The sequence below is a fragment of the Saccostrea cucullata genome, unplaced genomic scaffold (genome assembly GCF_032062105.1).
Source record: "Saccostrea cucullata isolate Sc308-1 unplaced genomic scaffold, CSIRO_AGI_Scuc_v1 ctg513, whole genome shotgun sequence".
NCBI lineage: Eukaryota > Metazoa > Mollusca > Bivalvia > Ostreida > Ostreidae > Saccostrea > Saccostrea cuccullata.
Genome location: NW_026920671.1, coordinates 33,868 through 59,509, shown reverse-complemented (window position 1 = coordinate 59,509; position 25,642 = coordinate 33,868). Strand labels below are relative to the sequence as shown.

Genomic DNA, 25,642 nt, shown 5'->3' with positions numbered 1-25,642 from the left:
TTCGAAATACAGATACATGTATACAGAAAAGATCATTATTGACAAACTGTTTACATGCGTGATATTTGTGTATATATTTATGCCCCCGTCAACGAAGTTTCGGGGGTTTCTAGTTTTTGTCATGTCCATCCTTCTGTCTAGCTGTCTGTCTGTCTCTCTGTCTGTCTGTTTGTCTGTTTGTCCGCAAAAACTTTAACCTTGCCCATAACATTTGATTTAGTGGAGCCAAGACTTTAATATTTCACATGTATATTCCTTGTGACAAGACCTTTCTTTGGGTACCACCAAAATTTGACCTTTTGACCTTGACTTTGAAGTTTGACCCACATTTACACAAAATTTCCAAACTTTTACTTTGGCCATATATTTTGATCACTTGAAACCAGGACTTTTATACTTCATATATGTATTTTTTGTGGCAAGACCTTTTGTTGAGTACCAACAACTTTGACCTTTTGACCATGGAGATTTCCGTACTTATGAAAAAACTTTAACCTTGGCCATAACTTTTGAACGGAAAGGGCTAGGGCTTTCTTCTTCACATATGTAATCCTTGAGGAAGACGCTTTATTAGATTCCAAGAATTTGGACCCTCTGACCTTGACCTTGGAGTTTGACCTACTTTTTAAATACAACTTTGCACAAATTTTTGAGGGGTTTGAACTAGGCCTTTTTTGCTTGACATATTCAATCCTTGTGACAAGACCTTTCATTTGATTTCAAAAACCTTGATCCTTTGACCTTGACCTTGGAGTTTGACCTATTTTTACACAAAAAAATCCAAACTTTTACTTTGGTCATAATTTTTAAACGGTAGATACACTGTACTAGGAATTTCATATTTCAAATATCAATTACTTGTGGCAAGAACTTTCTCATTTGAAACCAACAATTTTAACAGTTTGACCTTGAACATTTCCGTACTTACGAAAAAACTTTAACCTTGGTCATAACTTTTGAACGGTAATGGCTAGGGCTTTCATACTTCACATATGTAATTCTTGTGAGAAGACCTTTTATTGGATATCAACAACTTTTACTCTTTGTTCTTGACCTTGGAGTTTGACCTACTTTTTACAAACTTTAACCTTGGTCATAACTTTTGAATGGTAAGAGCTAAAGCTTTCAAAATTCACATATATCATTCTTGTGACAAGACCTTTCATTGGACTTTCAAAATGTTTAATTTTTATGGAAGAATATGGAAGTGTCAGTACAATTATAATTTTAAGTGTAATATCCATACAGAATTAAGGCACGTCCTCAACGTTTTGCATAATTCAAAAAAAAATCCCATTATTCAAATTTTGAAGTTACGAATTTAATGCAATTCCTATTAAACTGAATGAGAATTTAAACTCAGACCAGGCATGCTGTTGCTCTTCTACTTGGGACTACCGATGTATTTGTAGTTGTGTTAGAATGTGTGAATAGGGAATTGAGGCGTTATTTTTTCATATCCTCGATGAAATGATTCTTTATTGATAACAAATATACAATTGCAAGTTATGAATAAAAGTTTTAAAAATTCACTTTATGCTTTGTCACAATGGTTGTTATTATATAAGGTTTTAATTTGTGCCTTTTTAAAAAAGTTGTTGCATTAACTGTTCCCCAAGGTGGGCGTGCATAAAATATAGAAGTAAAAAGTATTGAGTTTCCGGATGAGAATTACAGTGCCTAAAATATTTTTACAAGTTTTTAAGAGGAAGTTAATTTTGTTTTGAATAAATTAATAATTACAGTTGCAAATGACTCAACATTTTTTTCTTTGTACTATCCATACATTTATCAATTTTGATTGTTCGCATTGGAAATTAAAGTATGAAAAATTGCTCTGATAAAGTAAGGCAAGGAACAGCTTGAGAAAGAAAAATACCATGCATGATAAATCAATTTTTTTTCTCAATTTCATTTTGTCTTTTGAATTTAGTTTTGCGGAAATTTCATAAAATGCTAAAACAATATGTGTTTGCGGTCGATTTGATTCTTTGCATCAAGTTAACTTGTATGTAACATGAAGTATTCTTCTGAAAACCAAAGTTTAATATACACCCTAGCATTATATAAATGCTTACAAAGTTAAGTGTAAAAGCCAGTATCAATGTCATTTACTGAAGAAGACTACAAGAATGTCAACAATAAAAACAATAATGAAAAAAAAAACAACTTTGGTATACATACTATTATTGCAGGTTTTGAATTCACATAGATCTTTCAGAAATTAAGTGAAGTCTCCTTAGTCGAGACGATAATAATCCCGATGCCTCATCTTCTAGTATGAACATTGATAATAAATATAAATAATGCATTTGAGTAACTCTTCATTAGGATGATTTGCTAGGGAATACAAGTACACAGGTTGCCAAGGTTCATCTGTATATTTCTTAGAATTTACATTCATGGATTTAAAAATGTATTCCGGTAACTAATCATATATTTCAATAGAAAAAAGAATAAAACTTCATTTTAATAATGGGAATATGAACACAGTTTTGTAATCAAGAGTGCATTTGTAATAAATCACATTACTATACAGTATATTTTAGAAAAAAAAATGCAGTTAATTAAGAATTAATTGGTAAATATTTGTTTGTATAAACAAATAACAAATTCATCCTCTAGCCGTCGAATGCCTTTGAAAAATATAAAGCAACATCCCACAAATGTTTTGAATACTTATCTATCTCATCATCGGAGGAACTGAGATCAGGAATATATGGTGCTATTGCTAATTCTGTCCTATCGGATATCATCCTACAAGAACGGGTCCTTGATTCCACAGTATATTCTTTGATCCTAGATACTTTAAGCTGCATTGTACGCCATACTTTCCCTTCTATATTTAAGTTCTTATTTGAATATATTGTCGTTTCTTTCTCTCTTATATACGTCACAAGATCCGAGCACGCGCAATAATCCATTCCCTTTTCTTTGTATAAGTGGTCTATCACTACCTAGAACCTTTTCGTATTTTTCTATTTCATTTAAGGCTTTTCTGGTCAATGTCCTATATGACTGGATTTTACATCGAGCATTAAACAGGCCTGCTTTAGAGTTATCAGACGATGACGAATTTCGCCGGATTATTTGACCTATGAACCATTTCATTTCAGGAGCATTATGACGTAGAATCTCTAAATGTTCGTCAAGATCGAAAAACCCCTCATTTCTTATTCTTACTTTCACTCTTACCTTTTTCTCGACTTGAATAAAATTTTTGAGAATTTTCTTTAATTTTTCGGCCTTTTCATACATTGGCAAGAACGAACAGGTGTAAGATACGTATTTTTTTTCCTTACCATAACCACGCCTTTGTTCAAAGGTTCTCAAAAACCTTGTCAATTCTGATACAGTCAAAGGAATTTCTTCTATGTACATAACATAAAACGACCCGAATACAAGGACAATGTACAGTCCACCATGAAAGACTTCATTGTAATAACTTCTGATTTTTCTCCATTGTCGACTGAATGCTGTTTGAAAAGCTTTCCCGTCATCTGTGTCATTGTAAGATCTCAAAACTGGTAGGTATTTTGGTTTTCTTTGATGGCTATCTTGGGAGGGACCGCGATAGTCTTCAAATGCTATCGTATCGTCATCTTGTCTTGATCCTTTTTTTATTGCTTCGTCTACCGATGATTATCCACAATTTGCATGAATAAATCTTTTATTGAAAGTATTTGTTGATATTTCAAATAAAGTCTTATGAATCTGCTCCAGTTGAAGAGTCGTTCCAATTGCTTCTAGTTTTAAAATCTTAGACGTTCCCGAATCTTCAAAATAGATAAAAGCATCAGCGGCTGTTTTTCCCTCAAATTGAATTCCATATAAGGCTCCGCGTATTCAACTGCACACCAAAACTCAATTGGTACTAGGATAGATTCAGAAACAGCGAATTGCTCCTCTTCTGAATCCCCATGTGTTTCTACTGATAAACTTAGACTTATTTCTATATATTTCAACATGCACTTTCTCACAATATCCTCCGTATTCTTAACTAGCCAATGAAGTAAGCTGTCTGGCAAGTCTGAAGATGCTACAATATTTTGTAGAAAAACTCTCACGTTTTTCAAGCAATCAAGTAAGATAGCTGCTTTGACATTTTTCCTGGATACAAAATGTTCTATTTTACATTGCCTTACAAGCAGTAAAGGCAACATGTATTTGATGACATCAGCTGATGTGCCAGGGATTGACCAGTCCCCCAATTCCTGAAGGAGGAACTGGACCACATTTTTCACTGATGGATACTTTTCTAGGTCTTCGTTGATTGCTTTGCTTTTATTTACAACAACATCATCTGTTATTATTGTAATAAATCCATCAACATTATCTTCAAGTTTTAAAAGAAAACATAGTTTCTCTCTAAATTCATTGGTATTTGTGGGAAGACCAGAACTTGGTAAACTTTGTATAGTTGAGATAATCAGTTCTAGGTCGTTCATCTTAGCTCCCAAATACTGATTATTATTGCCAGGTAGCACGATGTTATGTCCACATAAATCGATCCACTCTAAACATAGATTTGGGGGATCATTTTGCTCAACCATACTACGCAAAGACTGAAGGCGCTTTAAAGTATTCATTCGAACTTCCTCAGACTGATTCATTCTTCTTTCAAATGATTTTTCTATTTCTTCTATGACAGTATGTTTTTCCTGTTCATGTTTGAGTAATGACAAAATATCAGCGACAACCCAAGGAAAACTTAAAAGCTGTTCAGTGGACTCTGTTCTATTTTTATAAGTTACAGTATACCAGACAGATGCTTTTCGAATCATTGGCTCCAATGAATCAAACTTTCTTTCTTCTCCACCAATTTCCGCAAAGAAATTCGCCCTTGTTTTTTTCCATAATATTGATACTCTCTCTTGAACTATTTTTCCTATTTGAAATTTCTCGTCTTTTAGACAACCTCTTCCACGTTTCAGTGTCTGAATCAACCCAGTGATTGCTTCAGATTCATTTCTTAACCCAAACTCCGTCATTATCTCTCGCAGCTTATTATTATAAAGATCTCTTTGTAAAATTGCATCTTTAGTGTCCTTTTCTGTCAATAACAATACTAAGTCATCATCGATAATGAGCTCCTCAGGTACAGTTTTGTGTCTTTGGGTGGTTCGATGCAATTGTTGACACTGACGATATAATTTTCCAAGGATTTTAGACGAATAATAAGGCAATTTATCACTTTTCATCATGAAATCTGGATATCTTTTGGGACGAACGTCCGTGTCTATTTGTGGACATTTCCCACTTTTGGGGAAATCAACGGCATCTGAATGTTTTTTTGCAAGTTTAAGACAGAAATCCGAAAAAATGCCCTCCGGTTCACTATCTGCCAAAGCAAGATGAGCATTAGCTATGATTCCTAGGTTGTCATTTTTTATGTAATTGGCCAAAAAATCAACAATATGAGTCAACTGAACATCTGAATCTAAATATGTTTTCTTTGCTTTTTGGAAATCCATTGGGTCTTGATTTTCGATCCCGTGAAATCGTTCATCCCAGCAAACAAAATACTCATCCCCATCGAGATCTGATCCAGACATTTCATCAGGATGAGGTCTTAAACCAAGTTGAGGAAAAACAATGCAATCTACCATATGTCTAAGATGAGGATTATTTACTGCTTCAAAAATTCGTACATCCCCAGGATGAAAACACGGATTCTTTGTAACTACAACTTTTCCTAGAACCATTTGAACATCTTTAAGTGGTTGGTCAAGTTCTTTTGAATACTGAATAAAAACTTGTCCATACTTCAGTGTTTGAGCTTCATCTGTTGTACCCATCATGTACCTTCCTTTCTCCAAAGGTATTTGAATCCGAGATCTTCTCTTAAGATCCTCCACTCTCTGCTCGAATATTGCTAAAAGCAAAGACCGTAAGAAAGGCTCACGAACTATGTTTACCTTTTTGTTAATTAAGTTCTTGAAATCAGTTGGTAGTGATACCTGTAAAAATTATTAAACCAATTAAACAATAAAAGAAGATTCGAATACATAAGAATGAAATATAATGAAGTATAAGAGTAAAAAATGTATTAATGGAAACAATATTTCAAAAGATGCATAGCATTCGGACTTGCAATATTACATCATTCCTCATAGATTAAAACTATAGAATTACCTCTTTTAAACTCATTAAAGCGTTGTCTTCTTTAAGAAACATATCTGCCAAGTTATAAAACATTGTCTCTTGGAGTTCCTTGAATGCTTCGTCTGAAATTCCAAGACCTGATAACAAAGTTATGACTTGTCTATTCAGGTGTAGTCGCCCTAGAATAAATCAAAGAAAACAAAGAAACCTAACTAAGGTACTCATTGAAAACTTAGAGATATTTGTCAATAAATCCATTCAAAGAAAAAAAATGATGATTTTGTGAAAGTCTATGAGCCCGGAAGGAACAAAGTTCGAAAAAGCTATTTTTAGCATATAGGTCACGGTTTAGTTCACAAGGTCATTGAAAGAACTTAGTTAGTGGAGAATGCATACCAGATATGAAGACTTATCTCCTATGGTTCAAAAGTTATAGCGAAAGTTCGAAACAGCTATTTTTAGCATATACGGTTAAGATCACGTCAAGATCACAAGGTCATTGACCATGGTGTCATCTGAACGAGCTTAATTAGTTGAGTATGCAAACCAAATATGATGTCTTTATCTCTTGTGGTTCAAACGTAATGGCGAATGTTCAAGTTGCTATTATACAAATAGACAAGCAGACAAACAAATAAACAGACAGGACAAAAACAATATACGCCCTGGATCTATCGATCCGGGCGCATAATAATGGGTATGAAAGGATACATTAGCGATTACCTGGACGTGAAAACTGCAATATTTCAAGACTGGTAGAACTTGATTCAAATTTTTTCATGCTGTCTCTAATGACAAGAACTTCCCTTTCCGTACCCAAAGATGGATCTTGTGCAACCACACCTTTACATCCACCATAGCGTATCTGGAACGCAGACGGAACAGTCTTCAATCCCATTATCTCGGCAACCTAAAGTTCAAGTTAATTTCAAGTAAATTAAATATGAATATAAAAAGAAACAAATATGAATGCGATTTTATCAACGGTCTACAAAGGCCCATATGAATAGGTTTAACAATTCACATAGAAATTAAAGTTGAAAGTTTTGCACAAAATTACAAGCATGCTTTTCCATTTTATTCCATTTTTTTCTTATTGTTTTCTTTATTGTTTTTTTTTATTGACTTGAGATGTATTGGTCATGATTCCGCAGTAAAGTTTTAATTCATAGTAAAATATATATCTACCTTAGTAGCAAGTCTCTCTGAAATCTTTCCAATGCCATCAGTAAAGCAAAATCCATTTCTTATGATATCGCTTTCATATTTTACTTCTTCCCCATTTTCACCTATGTTCAACACGTGGGAAGATGATGAAAAACAGAGCCCGAAACGAGAAACATATGAAGCAACACATCTTTCTTTATACAGCTCTCCGGCTTTTTGTCTAATTATGTCTGTCGTAATTCCATCATAGGAGCTGAAGAACCAGAAACTATGTACTCGAAGTTGACTGTTTGAACAACCTAAAAACGAGTAATGGCGGTTATGTATAGTGAACCCATTTAAGAAAATTTGTTTCATTTCTGTCAAGACTCTGTTGAGTGTATTTGACTGCATTGCACTTATCTTCTCGAAGTTATTATCTCGATACACAAGTCTTACGAAGAAATCTTCCTCGTATTGCCGTACAATTCTATTCTGAAATACAGGTTCCTTTGGCAAAAAAACAAATTTTGATGGTGTCAGCAATACTTTTCGGATCATTGAATAATTCTTTAGATTATTTATCCCATTATCCTGACCAATGCATGTGGGATCATTTATTCGCATCGCTGCACATATCTCTTCTATAAAATGGAAGAAAGGTTTCTCAGCAATACTTTCCATCATTTTGAAGAGCACCTGTTCTGTAACTTTTCTTTGGTATAGTTCATCGATGACTTTTTGGGAAACATGGTCCCTTACTTTATATCCTAAAGAACACAATGATTTCCAAGCGTACGCATTTTCAAACTCTTTGAATTTTGGTTCAATCTCTTTCTTTGGATTTTGAAACTCCATTTTTGCGTAAACAACATGAATATCTCGGTACTGTATATACCAAATTATCCTGGACAGAATGGGGCTGTTGGTTGCAAGCTTCAAGCTAAAGCAATCTAAATAACCAAAATTTGCAAAGCCAGTCTCACTGGCCGGTATCCTTATTTTCCTTAATTCATTCCCAGAAACAACTTTGAATAATTTAGGACTATATCTCATATAAAGATATACAAATGTTTCACTATCTTTTGTATCAATTGGGACAAAGTCGTGTATACAGTCTTTGGTTATGTTAATCTCTATCCTTATTTTAGAGGTCGTTATTACCAAAAGAGATTTTTCCTGTTGGAATTCTAGAGATGCATCTACATGCCAGTGTTTCACAAAATGGACTGGGGAGACCATACTTCCTCCATAAATTTCAATATTTTCTCCATTTAGCATAACAGGCTTCTTGTAGGAAACTCGTTTTGTGGGAAGGACTTGAATCCATGACATGTATTCTTTCTCGTGTATGTATTTCTCCCACAACTTAAGGACAGTGCTTACCAGTTCTTTTCCCAATGAGGATTCAATGGTAAGAGTACATCTAATATTATTCTCAGCATAGGAATTGCTCTCGTCTGAAAATATAATGCTTGAAGGAAACTGAATGAAATTAACAACACAATATGAATCGTATCAGCTTGGATCCATATTATTCCATCTTTTTTTGACCATACATAATTGATAATAATCTTATTTTTTACCTACATATCTGCATATATGTAACAATAAGTAAGTCAAAATAGCGTTTCATTTTATTATAGTAATAATGATTTTGTGTTTCCTTTTTACTTTATATTTATATTTTTTGTTCACATAAAATGTTTGGACATTATGATATTATCGAGGTTATTTTTGACAAAAAAATCTTACCATTGCTAGTTATGAAAATTAATGATATAAAGCATATTTTTTTCTAGAGAGTACGTGCCACATTAGCAATGAAGAAGATATTTTCACAAATCGGAATGAAATAGATACCAATATTAGAAGTATAATTTGTTAACTCCAGAAAACAAGTTCATCAATAATTACTTTCTTCAGTTTTCAGCCTATTTAGGTGTAATCATCCCCCCTAAATTAAGGAATTAAATAGAAAGACATGAATGATAATTCACCGGTCATTTCCTGTATTAGAATAATTGTTGACTAGATATATATCATGAGAAATACAAATATACTTCATACCTTATGCTTCGTTTTGTAAATATTCAACCATACACTTTACAAATTAACTTTTTGATGCTTTAATACATTTCCTTGGCATTCATCACACAATTATTTAGTAAATTCCAGTCTGTGAAGAAAAGGCTTCCTAGATTATATGATAGATTTAACACAATCTTATGTTATGTATACGGGATCAAGTTTTTATCTAAAGAACGAATCATTTAAAATACCGATGGTGCAATACTGATGACTTCAAAACGTAGTGCGTGGTGTTTGTGAATTATCAGAGGTGGGATAAGGTGCCATGGAGGAGTGAGCATCCCCTGCCGATCGGTCACACCCGCCGTGTGCTCGTTGTCATGATCAGGAAATAACGGAAAAAATCCGTCGTCAATTCAGTGTATAAATAATGGACTAACAATTGGTATGAAAAACGTCAGTCAGCATTTGACTCAATGATAAATTGTATTTGCTGACAAGGTCATTGTATCGACCATAGAACTTACGAAATGATGACTTTAAACGAGACTGTTGATATTCTTGTTTCATCAACTTGCTTGTCAATAATTTACCTCGTTTAAGAAATTGTTCATACGTACAGCATGCTCTTGCGTATCGAATCAGCTGAGATATATATACTCCGTATGCAGGTGATGAAGGTATATTGCTGCATAAGTAAGGGAAGTTGACGATAGAAAAGTTAAAGTCATCACGTTTATCATATAGCTTGGTTGTTAGATTACCATTAGTGTCTTTTTCAAGTAAAATATCCAAGTATGAAACAGAAGTGTCGGACTCTGTGGTATCTTTTATCTCAAGCTCACCAGGATATATCGTATCGACGTAGGAATGGAAATTATCATTATTAATTGACCATACGTCGTCGATATATCTAAATGTCGAGTTGAAGGCCACAGCAAGTGTTTTCTTCTTTTCACGCATAATATTTTGCATAAATTCTGCTTCATATGAATATAAAAATAAGTCTGCTAATAACGGAGCGCAATTTGTACCCATGGGAATTCCAATAGATTGTTGGAGTACCTGGTCTCCAAACACCACATAGATATTGTCAATCAGAAACTCAAGCATCTTTTTGATGTCAACTTCAGAGTACTTTTGTGTGCAATCAGAATCTGTTTTAACAAAATAATTTTGCAAATGACCAATAACGAGGTAAGTAAATTTACGAGTTCCATTTTTATTGAAGAAGCAGCTGTCAATGATATCAAAAAGCCTGGATTTTAATTTGTTATGGGGAATTGTTGTGTATAAAGTTGAAAAGTCGTAAGTTTTTAAGCTGTTGATTTTTGTAAAGTCTTGTGATTTCAAATTGTCCAAAAGTTTTTTTTAGAATTTTTAAGTATCCACATCTGATTTACGCCACTTTTTGAATATATAGTTGCACAGTACTCTTGAAGTTTTTCCTTCACTACTGTCAAAATCTTAGTGAGAAGTAACGAAAGAGGCTTGGTTGAACATTTACTGGAACCTGCAATGTGTCTTTGTTTGTAAGGATTCTTATGAAGTTTCGGAATCCAATATATATAAGGTAGATCAAATTCATTTTGGCTCTGTGGAATATTAAAAGTATTCAAAACTGACAGGTGATTTTGAAAGCATTTCTTCCTTAGAAAGAGATGTATGAGTATACGAGGACTGTTCGGAAATTATTGAGACAATTATATTTACTCCATAAAGGACGGAGAAAATTTCATGAAAATTCATTAACATTTTATAAAGAACGGTTAAAACACTTATGCAAAATTTCTAATTCCTATGATCATTAGATACGTTTCGGTGAAATAATAAACTGGCATATGTTTATCGACCCGGAGCAGCATCGCTATGTTATTTAACGTCACGTCAGCCGGAGATGTTTTCGCATGTGAAACGATCGGGAAGCGTTTAATACTCTTCCTTCTTTATCATTACATATAACATTACAAAAATCAAACATTCTCTTTTCTTAAACTATTCTTTAAAATGTATGCTGTTGCTTCCCTCGTATAAAATTTCTTTTGTGAGAAAGGATGACTTAGAATCATGCAATGCCGATATATGCAACGCGGGTCAACGATATCAATACCGTAACGATATTAATACCGTACGTAATAACTGATGGTCTTCCAGAGCTTTTGATTTTACTCTTGTTGAATTAATTGTAAAAAAAAATATATACCAATGAAATAACAAAGCCTAAAACATTAATTTTTCTCGTTGTTATTGTTTTAGCAGGTCGTTCTACCCGGAAAAGAGTTCTACATTGAACTACACAAAATTTTAGGTATGCTTGCTGCTCCGCCCTTGAAGTCAAAATCTATTTTGTCGTCGTTAACAAATTTCTCTACCGCGCTTAATTTTTTTTAAGATCTCCGTATTTCTGATCAAAATACTATCAAAGTTGCACAATATGAATTTGAAATAAAGCTGAAAAATTATACACATAAACTAAATTATTTTCGCTTTTATTATGGGTCCACGAAGAGTTAAAACGTTGGTGATGCATATTTTCAATAGATGACTTCGTGACTGCTCCGGGTACCCCTACTATTGACGCATTTATATACCATTGTAGAGAAAATATTTAATATTTCTAAAATATCTCTTGCTTGTATCAATCCGTAGTGTGTGTCAAACATACATGCAAATTTTCACCGAATGACGTTCATTAGAAAGCTAAATATACACAATGTCTCAATAATTTCCGAACAGCCCTCGTAAGTAGAATTACCACTTGCAAAATTAAATCCAAGTTCTTCTAAAATGCAATTTATATAATGAGCCTATAATTCACACACCAATGATTCACACTTAACTTTAAAACATTCCTTATATTTACATTTTACATGTTTGGAAGCACCAAAAATATACTCAATATCTAAAGTTCTCGCTACCCTTTATCGTTATACTTTTACTAACGTCGCTGTAACCTTATTATGATGTCACGTTAACGCATGTTTATCCCTGTATATTTACATCCACTGAATATTTTCTCCTTTATTTCTTAAGAAACCTCATTGCGTTTCACTGCATAAACTACAGTAGGCATGTCGCCTGTACAGATTTCTTAATCAGTGGCTGTTTCATCAATGAAACGTATAAAGACGTTCGCATCATTAATACAATAATTAATCTTTTTAATCCTACTTTAATTGGTTATTTAAACAGATATAAATATAAACAATAAAATGTCTTTCTTTGTTTATTATTACTGGAATGAACGGTCACAGCTATTGCAGAAAAAATTTACATAACCCGCTTACGCGGGTTAATATGTATTTTTTCTGCAACAGCTGCTTCCGTTCATTCCAGTAATAACAAATAAAGAAAGCATTTTATTGTTTAATATTTCTATGCGTGAGAATACACGAAAATGGTATTCAAATCAATTTCACCGTTGGCTTAATAGAAAAACATAGCGAATGTAAAGATTATAAGATATTTACATTTCCGATGTCTTTGTCCGAGATAAAATAACAAACTGTAAATGTACTTAATTTCCCCATCAATGTATTGGCGCGGTTCCAAAAAAACCACGAGCAGGGCGGTACAAATAGCTAGTCAGAAGCGGGGCTTGGAGCACGTGGATTGGCGGAATTAATCAAAGCATGTAAATATAAGAAAAAACTGTCAGATTTTTCAATTTCATGGCGATGATCAATTGATTGGCTTGCGTGATAATTTTATGCATAAACGCCTTCATGCACTTTATCACGCGAGCCAATCGATTGATCACATCATGAAATCGAAAAATAAGACAGTTATTAGGGTCTTCCGAGCTTCTTCGGAAGACCCTACTGTTATTCTATTGTTTTTCCACTATTATTTTTTTTTTCCTAAAAATTTTGTCAGTCAATTTCTCGGACATTTTTTGCTCGATTGTTATGAAACTTTCAGGATAGATACCTTATTTCAAGACCTAAAAAATTTTTTTTTCAATTTCTCCATTTTCGCCTCTGTTCATGAGTTATTGCCCTTTGATTAATTTTTGGAGGGTCTTTTGTCCGCCTGATTTCTCAGGAACTACCAAAGATAGTTAAATGAACATTTTAAGAAAATGTAGCTAATGTATTGTAGTTGTGCAAGACATAAATATTATAGGCTAATTCTTTTTAATTTATTTGTTATTCGACGGTAAATTTTAAGAATTTTTTTTTTTATTAAATTTTGTTGATTTTTCCTTAATAACTTTTAAACTGAAAAATTTTTGTAAAGACATATAGAAGAAAAGTTTAGTAGAATTATGAGGGCTTTTAGATGAAATCATAAAAAGGAGGCTGGCCCCTATATTTAAGGGTCAGGAGGTCATAAACATCTTTTTGAAATAAGAAAAAATGTTAACATCTGCTGCAAACTATTAATCTCATATATTCTTGCATACTAAATCTTTTTATTTGCCATGAAAAGAAAAGAAAATCGTGCTTTATTTAAAGCTATTTTACAAAAAGAATTTCAAGAAATACAGGTACAAGTTGTCTATACGTAGCTAAAAGGGGATCACTATACATGTACGGGCCTTATTAGAGCTTAAATATACATAAACAATGCTATAGCGTTATGACTGCTTTCTATAATGCTATGTCTAAAATATTTATATATTTATCACTTTTAACAGCGATCTACTAAATAAATAACAATATCGTAATGTATGCAATGTTTTGGTTCGATCGCGCCGGATGTAAACATTCAACGGCATTGTGGGAAAAGGACCAGCATGGCACAAACGTGAAACGAAGAATGTAATCTGTATTTTGACATTGATTGCGTATGTAGACACTCATTATTCAATCCACGGCTCGGACTGTGTGCAGATAACTCTCCTGATTACTTACATATGGAGCATTCGTGCATGGATGTTTAAGCTGTCAGAAGATTTTTTGTGCGATCGCGAGTAAATTCTGACGGCGCCTTTCCATCTTTCGTTTATCGCGTAAGAACGCAGTTAACAGTGGTATTTGTGTCTTCGGCTTTGCTGTGGAGTATAAACGATATATAAAAACACAGGCCTTTTAAAAGAAGGTAAGCTTTTTTCCATATCTACATAAATTTAAATATATAAACAAATTTATATTTTTATAAAAGCCTACAAGGTCATTATGTTTACATTAATAAATCGATTTTTTTTTTAATTTCTGGTCAGGACTTGGACTGTAAACCCACTTATGACATTATCAAATCTTTACTGCAATAGCTTATAAAGCTTTTCCATAATTTTAAAATTACATCTAATTTCACAAAGAATTAAAAATAAATTAGATACCTACTTCATTTAGATCAAGTTGTAAAAATCAAGATACAGTTTAACTGCAGTGAAAAGAATAAAATAGTGTATGTTTTTCTTAAAATAGTGAGCTTGGTATTCCCTGGGGTTAGTGTCATATCGTTACTTACATTGTTTTTTGGGGGGGGGACCGGGCATCGTCTCAAGCCACGGTCCGGAGTCCGCATGTATAGCTCTCTCCTACCCGTGGCTGCTTGATCACCAAAAGTGTCTTAATCTTGAATATTCACGCCTCTCTATTGTGACGTCATATTCAGTCAGTGGGAAGTTTTGTTTCCATCGCAACAATTGACATCAACAGTATACAAGGCATATTTCGTATACTGCGATTGGATATCGAAAGGTCACAATATAGTTCATCATCCGACTATGCTTTATTTGCATTGGTCAATATTTTAATGAGCTACGAAAATTTCTCTCCTCGTTCAACCACGGCCAGAATGGGAGAGGAGCGTACATTTTGGCCACGGTTTGCGACGATGGGGACCGGATTCAGATTTGGTTCTTGGTCAGTTTATTTTACACCTGGGAAGACAAGGTCAAGCCATGTATACAATTTAGTAAACAGTTACCATCCCTTACCTGGTTGAACCCACTTAGTCACTACAAAAGCTTTATATTGAATATATATTTACCCATCTGACAGATAGAATTATAATATTTAAGTGGCCATGTCTGGTGGTTTGCAGAATCATTAAAAATCCTTCCTGACCTATGGATCATCACACTTGGATATGTTGGAAAATACCTAATATTTATTTATAATATGATGTCACGTAGTGCGTGTGCGCTACATAATAGTTGTATTTTTGTGAGTTGTGCTGTAAAACATGCAGACAAGGTTTTGCATTGTGTGTCTGTTATTGACTGTTTCTTAATTCTAAATTTTTAATATGATTATGAAGTCACAATGAAATAAACTTATTGATTATAATTTATAAATTATGTTATTGTATAGTCTATTTATCCCTATATAATCTTTACAAACGCAAACAGTTCATAACACTACATATTCACCGGATTTTAGGCCGTATTCACCGGAGGGTTAATGAGCGGCATTGTGACGTCACAATCAAAACATCGAACAACGTTGTAAACAATGTTGCAACGGCCGCAGCGAGCTACGTTTCTGAGCAGGAAAACAATTATTCAAACCTATTTCAGGGTTATTTCTTAACATCTAGACATCTTACACATAGCTTCGCCTCGGTCAATATGAATATTTTTCTGGTGAATAACAAACCATATTCAACACCAAAAGAGTCCATAATTGTTTATTATTTACCATGTTTACATCCCATTCTAGAATTTATGACTCAGATGGAGATGTCACTTAGCCTAGCTATAGCCTTGTTTAATTCTTGACACTTACATGTAGGGCCATTTCTGTGATAAGACTGTAGTATTGGTTTGTTTGTTTGTTTGTTTGTTGATTGTCCTTTAAAATATTTTTCAGTCATGTTATGATGCCATCACTATGATCACTTGCTGGTGGAGGCCTGCAAATGTACACACCAGTGACATGTACCCAGCACTTATGGTTTTTGAGACGTGAGGGATTTTTTTGTGCCAACTGTGAGACAGAACCTAAGTTTATACAGTCTCATCCGAGGAACCTGTTTGAGCTGTCTCCACATCCAGGAGTGGGATTTGAACCTGCCATGTAAGGATCAGCTGCTTAATGCTACTTGATTGATTGTATGTTGTGTTAGATCTTATTCGATAATTCTTTACTAATACAGAGATGTTACCATATAATGGTAAATGTCTTCAAATTCAAACCTTTACTTTGAACTCAGCAATGTGACAGTGTGTTGTGTAAACTTGTGTTAGCAAGACAGCGTGTTTTGTGTAAACTCATGTTAGCATGACAGTGTGATTTGTGAACTCACGTTAGCGAGACTGCATGTTGTGTGAACTCGTGTGAGCGAGACAGCGTGTTTGTGAACTCGTGTTAGCGAGACAGTGTGTTGTGTGAATTCATGTTAACTTGACAGTGTGTTGTGTGAACTCGTTTTAGCGAGACAGTCTGTTGTGTGAACTGGTGTTAGCGTGACAATGTATTGTCTGAATTCATGTTAGCGTGACAGAGTGTTGTGTGAACTTGTGTTAGCGAGACTGCGTGTTGTGTAAACTCATGTTAGCAAGACAACTTGTTTTGTTTAAACTTTTGTTAGCATGACAGTGTGATTTGTGAACTCGTGTTAGTGAGACTGCATGTTTTGTGAACTCGTGTTAGCGAGACAGCGTGTTGTGTGAATTCGTGTTAGCGTGACAGTGTGTTTTGTGAACTTGTGTTAGCCTGACAGTGTGTTGTGTTAACTCATTTTAGCGTGACAGTGTGTTGTGTGTTTGCACAACAGCGTGTTGTGAGAACTTGTGTTTGTGAGACAGCGTGTTGTGTAAACTCATGTTAGCAAGACAGTGTTTTGTGTGAACTCATGTTAGAGTGACAGTGTGTTGTGTAAACTTTTGTTAGCATGACAGTGTGTTGTGTGTTAACACAACAGGGTGTGGTGCAAACTTGTGTTAGCAAGACAGCGTGTTGAGTAAACTTATGTTAGCATGACAGTGTGATGTGTGAACTCATGTAAGCAAGACAGCGTGTTGTGTGAACCTGTGTTAGCGAGACAGTGTGTTGTGTGAACTCGTGTTAGCGAGACAGTGTGTTGTGAGAACTCGTGTTAGCGAGACAGTGTGTTGTGTGAACTCGTATTAGCGAGACAGCGTGTTGTGTAAACTCTTGTTAGCGAGACAGCGTGTTGTGTGAACTCGTATTAGCGAGACAGTGTGTTGTGTGAACTCATATTAGCGAGACAGCGTGTTGTGTAAACTCGTGTTAGCGAGACAGTGTGTTGTGTGAACTCGTGTTAGTGAGACAGTGTGTTGTGTGAACTCGTATTAGTGAGACAGCGTGTTGTGTAAACTCGTGTTAGCGAGACAGCATATTGTTTGAACTCAAGTTAGTGAGACAACATGTTGTGTGAACTCATGGCATGACAGTGTGTTGTGTGAACTCGTGTTAACTAGACAGAATTTTGTGTGTTAGCGCAACAGCGTGTGGTGTGAACTTGTGTTAGTGCGAAAGTGTTTTTCAGTGTTGTGATGGCGATCTGTGTGTTAGCCTAACGGCGTCTTGTGTGTCGGTAAGATAGCACAGTTTTATAAAAGCGTTGTTGAGCTTTAGCAAGTGGCCCTATCCGGACACCATAGCCTTATTATAATTGATCAGTTCACAGGTATACAGTGAATTATTATTGTCGCCATTAAATCAGCATTTACAGTTGCAATGACCTAATTAAAAGATATTTATTCCCTTAAGGAGGAATTCCACACCAACTTTTTATTTTATAGATCTCTGAGTCAGCCTTTTTTAAACAATGGTTTCAGCATTGAAAAGCTGACATTAGCTCTTGATTATTTTATATGATTTTTTAGCTCACTTGAGTTTAATTTTGACATGGTTAGGTCGAAATATTATAAAAATCAATTTCTCTAAAATTTCTCAATTTCATTTCAACTTTTTTTATAATATGATTGACAAACATCTTCTCCTCAAATGTGACTAGTTTTATGGTGTTTTAACCATAGGTGTAAAAAATATTCACAAAATTAATACTGTGTTTTATTTTCATAAATAGTTTTTTATTAAAAAAAAAATGTAAACTCACACCAGCCTTTCTTTACATATTTTATTAGATATTCATAAGATGCATTCATTTACAGAAAAATTTTAACTCAAAAACATCTTATCTGGATTTAAATTTTTTTGTTACATTTTATTTGAAAAAATACAAAAAAATAATATGAAATATTAATTGAGAGGTAACTAATATTGGCCTTTTAATGTTGAAACCATTGTCGAAAAAGAATGACGCAAAAATCTATAAAATAAGAAGTTGGTTTGGCATTTCCCCTTAATCAATTGGTATTTTTCAGTTTCATTAATGCTAACTACATGAACTTAATTACTATGTGCATATTTAAAAAATATGTATACCAATATATTATTTAAAAGTACATTATTATAAAATATTGGTTTGCCGGTTATCATGGTTATAAAAATTATGGTGTCCCAATGACGTGAAGTTGCAATGTGCTAGCATGTTGTTTTCAACAGGCTGCCACCCATGCAAACACAACTTTAAACAATCTATAATTGTGTGTTAGCTTGATGGCTTGTTGGAAACAGTGTGCCGGCATATTGTTACTGACATACGTGCTAGCACATTGTCACCTTGTGCTAGCATGTTGTCATAAACGCACTACCACATTATCATAAACCCACTAGTGCATTATTACTTTGCACTAGTATGTTGTCTTAAAAGGGCTAGCATGAATGACTGCCTGAATTAGTGTTAACTTCTTTTAATTGATGAAAAAGTACTTTTACAAATTATACACAGAAAATGTGACAATATCTTAGAACTCAATTTGATAGTCTATGATTATCTTATGAATTGACTTTTTATTAGTCAAAGAATTATAAATTAAAAAAATTTCAATTTCTTTTGGATAGGTGTGACTCATCTGAATTCTGAAATTTGATACAAAGCATGACCATGATTTGCCAGAAGAGCATCTGTTTGGATGTGACAAGAAATAAACAGCATAGTGAAATTAAGTCAAGTTTTGGTTCGTGAAGACAACTTTTAAATACACAGTATATCATTTTTAAATTTTGATTTGACAACATAAATCCACAAATATGAACATATCAATTGCTCTCAGTTTTTCAAATGAAATAGATTTTGTAACAAAAATACATGTAATTACATTGGATTTGGAATAAATGTTATTTTTAAATATAATATTTTGTTTGTGTTGCATGTTGACCTCTTTATTAAGGTCTTCCATTTTGAAGTTTAGACTTACTTATTCTAATGGTTAAGATAAAGATCCTCTCATCTTCAGCAGCAATATATCTTATAATACATGTGTGTGTATTTTTACAGTATAATGTAAGAAATTTGCTATTTTGGCACATACAACTAAGGCATAAACATGTGTATGATACCAAGGAATTCAGAACAGAGGACATGTACATGTAGTTTTCAAATACAATATTGAAGAGATGTCCAGTCGCATTTCAAAGTCAATAAAGCACCAAATCTGCAAAGCAGTGCCTGTTGCATACTTATTAGCCCATCTGAGCGAAAGGCACAAGTAAATTAAAAAAAAATTATCCGTTATCATCGTCTAAAATTTCACAATTTCATTTTCCAGAGCCAAAGTAAAACTTGGCAAATTATTCTTAAGAAAAAAATCTTTAATATTGAAATGTAAAAACTGCAAATTGATTTTTGAAATTAAGACAATAATATTAATTTTTTTACGTTTTTAAAGCCAGTTGTTATTTACCTGGAATAAAAGAAATCACTTGATAAAAAAGTCTGAGTTATATTGAAATAAAAAAAATTATTAATCCACATATCCGTCGTGCATGTGAACAGGCATTTACCGCGATCGGAGTGGGTTTTTTTGTTATCCAAAATATTCCATATTTTTTATTCTTGGGCATCCTTTAGTATAGGGGATTCAAATTGTTCTTATGTAGGGCAATACTTTCAAAGAGATTTGTTTCTTTAATCCTGTAAATATATTATATTTAGCGTGTACTATATTTGGCGGAAATTGACTTCTAAATAAGTTAACGTAAATTTGATTTAGAGCATTTCTTAATATTCTTATTTATGTGTTTATGTACAAGACATTTAGCTTTGTACTTGATTTAGCGGTTGCTGCATTCCACCAAAGATGCTAAAAAAAAAAGAATACACAGCCATATGTTATATGTTTACAGTATACATGTACCTTTCAGAGAATTTTACACTCCTATTGAGGTACCACTACTTGCCCGTGGAAAGCTGCAAATTCGTAACATACAAAACACAATCCTGTGCGTTTCTTGTAAAAGAATTGTTCTACTTACTGATTGTCAAACAATGGAGATTGTTCATCATTATTATAAACACATTTGGATTATTTAATTTAATTCGTGTAATTTTTTTACCTAGTTAAATATTGTATATCAAATGTTTTTAAAGCCATTTTTAAGATGGTAATGTAGCAAAACACCTATGTTTCTGTAGTATGACACGTTTCACTAACATGATTGCAACAAAGATGCTATATCCGATATCAAAATTCAAAATATTGGAAGTTTAACTGTTGTGGGTACAATTTCAAGAATGCTGTTAGAGAGAGTACCATTAGACCTCATGTTCACACCGATTTAAAGAATTCAAGTAAGGGTTTTTGGGACAAAAAAAAGAGAACGTTAGCAAAGTTGACAATCTAAAAAAGAAACATTTAATCTTTTGCTTATAGCTAAGAAGGAAGACCCACTCGTTGCTTTGCAATGAGCTTTGCTCTAGTTCCTTAAATATTTCAACTGTGAATGAGTATATACAGTACAGGCAACGCGGATCCCGTATTTCCCGCGCCCCGTTGCGGTTTAATCACAACGCGGTATTTGGCCAGGTGAGACAGGTAAACCGCGTTCCATCCGCGGGAAATTCATCACCTACCTGTCCCCGCCGCGGTTAAATCAGCGATCAATCACTGACAATTAGTATCGTAAACAAACGGGAGTTATCTCCCCAAATTCTAATTTGCAACTTTTCCCTGTAACGAAAAAAAAGGACACTGTGTGTTTATTTATAAAAGTATTTTCATTTATTTTGCTATGAATAGAATTTAAACTAAGAAAAAAAATAGGTTTATTTTTGTTTCTAAAATTACATATCAATCTTTTAAATTGAATAGAAAATTTTATTAAATGGTTACGTCATTGCAATCGGTTAATTATTTTGTGTTATTAAGAGTCCATCAAGAAACAAAATTAAATACTAGAAATTTTAATTAGTTTTTTTTTTTAAATCTTCATATTATATGCGAACTGTAATAAATGCTGAACTCAGACTGTTTCGATAAATGATTTTCAGCATTCATTTGTTTATATTCATTAACCAAATAAAGAACCCTTAATTTAATTAATTTCGCTTTATTGTATATTAAATGTGCAGGCATTTTTCTTAAAGTGTTAAATTATCGGAAAACATTCGATGGTGAGAGTTTGCAGTTACATGTAGTGGGCACGTAAACTTAAAATTTCTTTATCCAAGATATCAAGAAAAAAAATTCTTTTCTTCTATATTTCTCATCGTTTATGCTCTTTTCCCAAATTAAGAACACTTTTCTTAAATTTATTTCCCTCTTTTATATAAATGTGCAGGCATTTTTCTAAAAGGGTCAAATAACCGGAAAGCATTCGATGGCGAGAGTTAACTTTGGACACATGAACTTTATACAAGAGATCAAGAAAAAATATCGCTTCTTCACCTTCATATTGACATGTGTTACTTTTGTAAACAATGTCTTTCTTTTTAATTTTAATTTTAATATTTCTCGATTTTCATGTTCAAAAGATAAGATAGGATGTGCAGGTATGATCATAAACTTCACGGAAGAAATTGAATTAAAGGGGGAGGGGGTATTACACTTAAATTTTTAATAACTATTCAATGCAAAAAATGAAATACTTTCGTTTGCTTTGACAAATTCTGTTTCTTTGTGTATTAAGTATTAGCCGCGATCATTTCCTGTGTATAGGTATTAGCAGTGCCAGAGCAGGAAACGGCATGCCCTGGGGGTTTCACACCTGTGTTCGAGTACCTTGGGTAACGCTCGCTGAATGTGCACATCGTTGTCTAGCCATTCAACACAACATTTGATTCAATGTTTCATTATTATTTCATCGATATCATTTTCAAATGCGATAATAGTCTTGAAATTTGTGTCAATGTATTGTTGCTTTTTTAAACGGAGTGTATAAAGAGAATAAAAGTACAAAAAACTAGAGCCGAGCTCGTTGCAAAGCAACGAGTAGGTCTTCCGTCCTGTTTGACCGGAAGTTACTTTTATTAAAAAAAAAAGAAAGAAAAGAAAAATGACGTCTCTAATAATTTAAATCTTCCAAATCTATGTAGATAATTGCAAAGTAAGCAATTTTTGCTACTTCCTGTTCGACCGGAAGTGACGTCGACGGACGGAAAATTAAGTTTTATACTTCCAGTGACAAATATTTCCCAAAAACGTGTCAAAAACGGCAAAAATATGCATTTTCTGACTACTTCCGGTTTGGCCGGTAGTGACATAACAGGACGTATTTTGATGATCTCAATAGAATTTACTAAAGATTTTGAACAACTTTGCCTCTTTGATGTTTGACAAATTCTTAAAATTATTTGAGATATCCGAAAAGAAACTTTTTGGCCCTCTAGATTCCTTAATTTAGGGGACAGTCCTTTTTCTGAGATATCATTAGAAAGATTTTGTAATTCTGCACAAATTTTGTTCTATATGTTTTAACAAAATATATTTAGTTTAGAAGATAAAAAGGAAAATATGTGTAAATTTTCGCTCTTTTAGGCGTTCTAATTTTTGACCCCTATATAGCGCCATTTTGAATAGAGAAATCGAAAAACAAAAACCGATGTGCACAACTTCAATCTTTCTATTATCTAAAATCAGTAAAATTTCTGTTCCAGTCTTTGTGGTCTCTGAACCTTTATCTGGAAATGAAAGCCTATAAATTTTCGTTTAAAGGGAAATAACTCAAAACTGGAAGTGAATTTTTGAAATATTAGACAACATTTTAATAGAGTTTAGTAACGTCTATAAACTCTGAAATTTTTAGCGAAATCTATTGAGAAATGAGTGAGATATGAGGCTTCAAAGCTGGCGTCTAGCAAGTAGAAGAAACTAGAGCAAAGCTCGTTGCAAAGCAACGAGTAGGTCTTCCGTCCTGTTTCGACCGGAAGTGACGTCAACAAAAAAAACAATGAGCTAAGTCGTCTCCAGTCACTTTATAATTTCAATTTTGCATCAAAACCTTAAAAAATAAGCTATTTTTGGCTTTTTCCGGTTTGACCGGAAGTGATGTCGACGGACAGAAAATTAAGTTTTATGCTTCCAGTGACATATGTTACCCAAAAACTTGTCAAGAACGGCAAAAATATGCATTTTCTGGCGACTTCCGGTTTGACCGGAAGTGACGTCGCCGGACGCATTTTGACGACTTCAATAGATTAAACTTGACATTTTGAACACCTTTGCTTCTTAGACGTATTATAAATTCTCAATACTATTTGAGATATCTAGATAAAAAATTTGGCCCCTCTAGATCCCTTAACTTAGGGTTCAGCCCTTTTTTCGAGATATCATTTGAAAGATCTTGTAATTCTGCACAAATTTTGTTCTATATGTTTTAACAAAATATTTTTAGTTTAGAAGATAAAAAGCAAAATATGTGTAAATTTTCTCTCTTTTAGGCGTTCTAATTTTTGACCCCTATATAGCACCATTTTCAATAGAGAAATCGAAAAACAAAAACCGCTATCCACAACTTCAATTCTACTATTGTGTAAAATCAGTAAAATTTCTGCTCCAGCTTTTGCCATCTCCGAGCCTTTGTCCGGAAATGAAAGCCTATAAATTTTCGTTTAAAGGGAAATAACTCAAAACCGGAAGAGAATTTTTGGAGTGCTAGACAAAATTCTGATAGAGTTTAGTAACGTTTATAAACTCTGAAAATTTGAGCAAAATCCATTGAGAAATGAGTGAAATATGAGGCCTCAAAGTTGGCGTCTAGGAGAAGGAAAAAAAAAAAGAATAATAAGAATAATCTTAATCATCAGAATCAGTAGAAGGTCTTCCGTTGGAAACGGAAGACCTTAAAAAAAAGAATAATAATCTTTACCAACAGAATCAGTAGAAAGTCTTCCGTTGGAAACGGAAGACCTTAAAAACCAAACTTTTAAAACAAATTACTAAAGTATTTGATATTAATTAAATCAAATAATGATCCATTACTATGTTATTTAGGTGTCTGTTTATACCTGTACAAGTTAGTAGATTGAGAGAGAGAGAGAGAGAGAGAGAGAGAGAGATGAAAAATATCACAATATTAAGGCACGTGCATGATCATTTTTCCTCGTTTTGATCAGTATATTGATTTCTAAAGTCTATCGATTAAAACTAAATTAAATATGATATAATTTTAATGAAATTGCTTGCGGATCAGATTTTGTTAAATTCCATACAGATACATGTAGATCTTTCGGCCGCTGATTTATCAGTATATTGACCATTTGTGGATTTTGTCTAAGTTTAATTGTTATTGACCGAGAGACTTATTTATGACCCACTTTCTCCTTTCGTTTAGCATACATGACGTGTAATTTGATTTACTTCCCTTTTTGTCGCCAGATTACAACGACAGATTTTGGTGGTAAAATAAATTGTATTTTTTATTTTATAACATTTGATTAAGAAAAGCACAGTATATTAAAATTGTCGAATTATTGAAAATATTTAAAAGAAAAAAATTTAAAAAGGATTCTGTCTGCAACAAAAACATGCTTTATTTCATGCATTTCAATTCATGAGCTAGACATGAAAAAAAACGGCTTCGTTTTACAATGTCGTAGGAAAACGCATACAGGTAATACACTCAGGTAACATCCTGTGTATATAATATAGGTATCTATTCACAAGCCAGCGTCATTCCCTCGGGGCTTCTCAGCCGCTTCGAGTAAGCTCTACTCAACACCAAACTTACATGAGAAAAACCGAACGGTTACACAGACACCTGAAAACTTGAAGAATGGCAACTTGCTGATTAAAATCAGTTAATTTCTGTGTTGTATGTTCAAATTATTTAAGGGCCCATGTTTGTGTTTTTGTTTTATTTGAACCGGAGACATTGCATTTCATACCTGAAATTTGTTCATGTTCATAGACATGATTTTAATTTTCGAAAAGAGCAGAAAATAGAACTACAGGCAAATACTAGCTAAGAAATTATTGATATTCTGAATAGAATGACTTGTGATTATTTTATTAACGATACCCCCCACCCCCCACCCCCCAAAAAAATCATGTCGATATTTAGTTCATACATATGTAGTCTTACAGTGTAGCGCATAATAATGGAGCAACATACCGGTATTCCTACACTTATGCGTGTTTTGTTTAATTTTAATTGTAATT

General features: G+C 33.4%; 1 protein-coding gene and 1 long non-coding RNA gene across 3 annotated transcripts in view; one reads left to right on the top strand and one right to left on the bottom strand.

Annotated features, from left to right (window-relative positions):
• Positions 1–2,225: 2,225 nt before the first annotated feature.
• Positions 2,226–25,642, bottom strand: part of LOC134255214 (uncharacterized) — a 28,228-nt gene continuing 4,811 nt past the window's right edge. The window contains exons 2-5 of one of the 2 annotated variants that reach the window (XM_062737727.1): positions 7,294–8,711; positions 6,829–7,015; positions 6,136–6,284; positions 2,226–5,960 (exon numbers count right to left, since the gene is read on the bottom strand). In XM_062737727.1, coding sequence (XP_062593711.1) covers positions 3,753–5,960; positions 6,136–6,284; positions 6,829–7,015; positions 7,294–8,711 — 3,962 coding nt within the window. In that variant the 3' untranslated portion in view covers positions 2,226–3,752. The remainder of the gene's footprint in view (positions 5,961–6,135; positions 6,285–6,828; positions 7,016–7,293; positions 8,712–25,642) is intronic. The other variant, XM_062737736.1, reaches the window with a different exon arrangement.
• Positions 14,187–19,408, top strand: LOC134255165 (uncharacterized). The gene is made up of 3 exons (XR_009989470.1): positions 14,187–14,325; positions 16,044–16,250; positions 19,107–19,408. It is a non-coding gene; the product is annotated as an uncharacterized LOC134255165 (long non-coding RNA).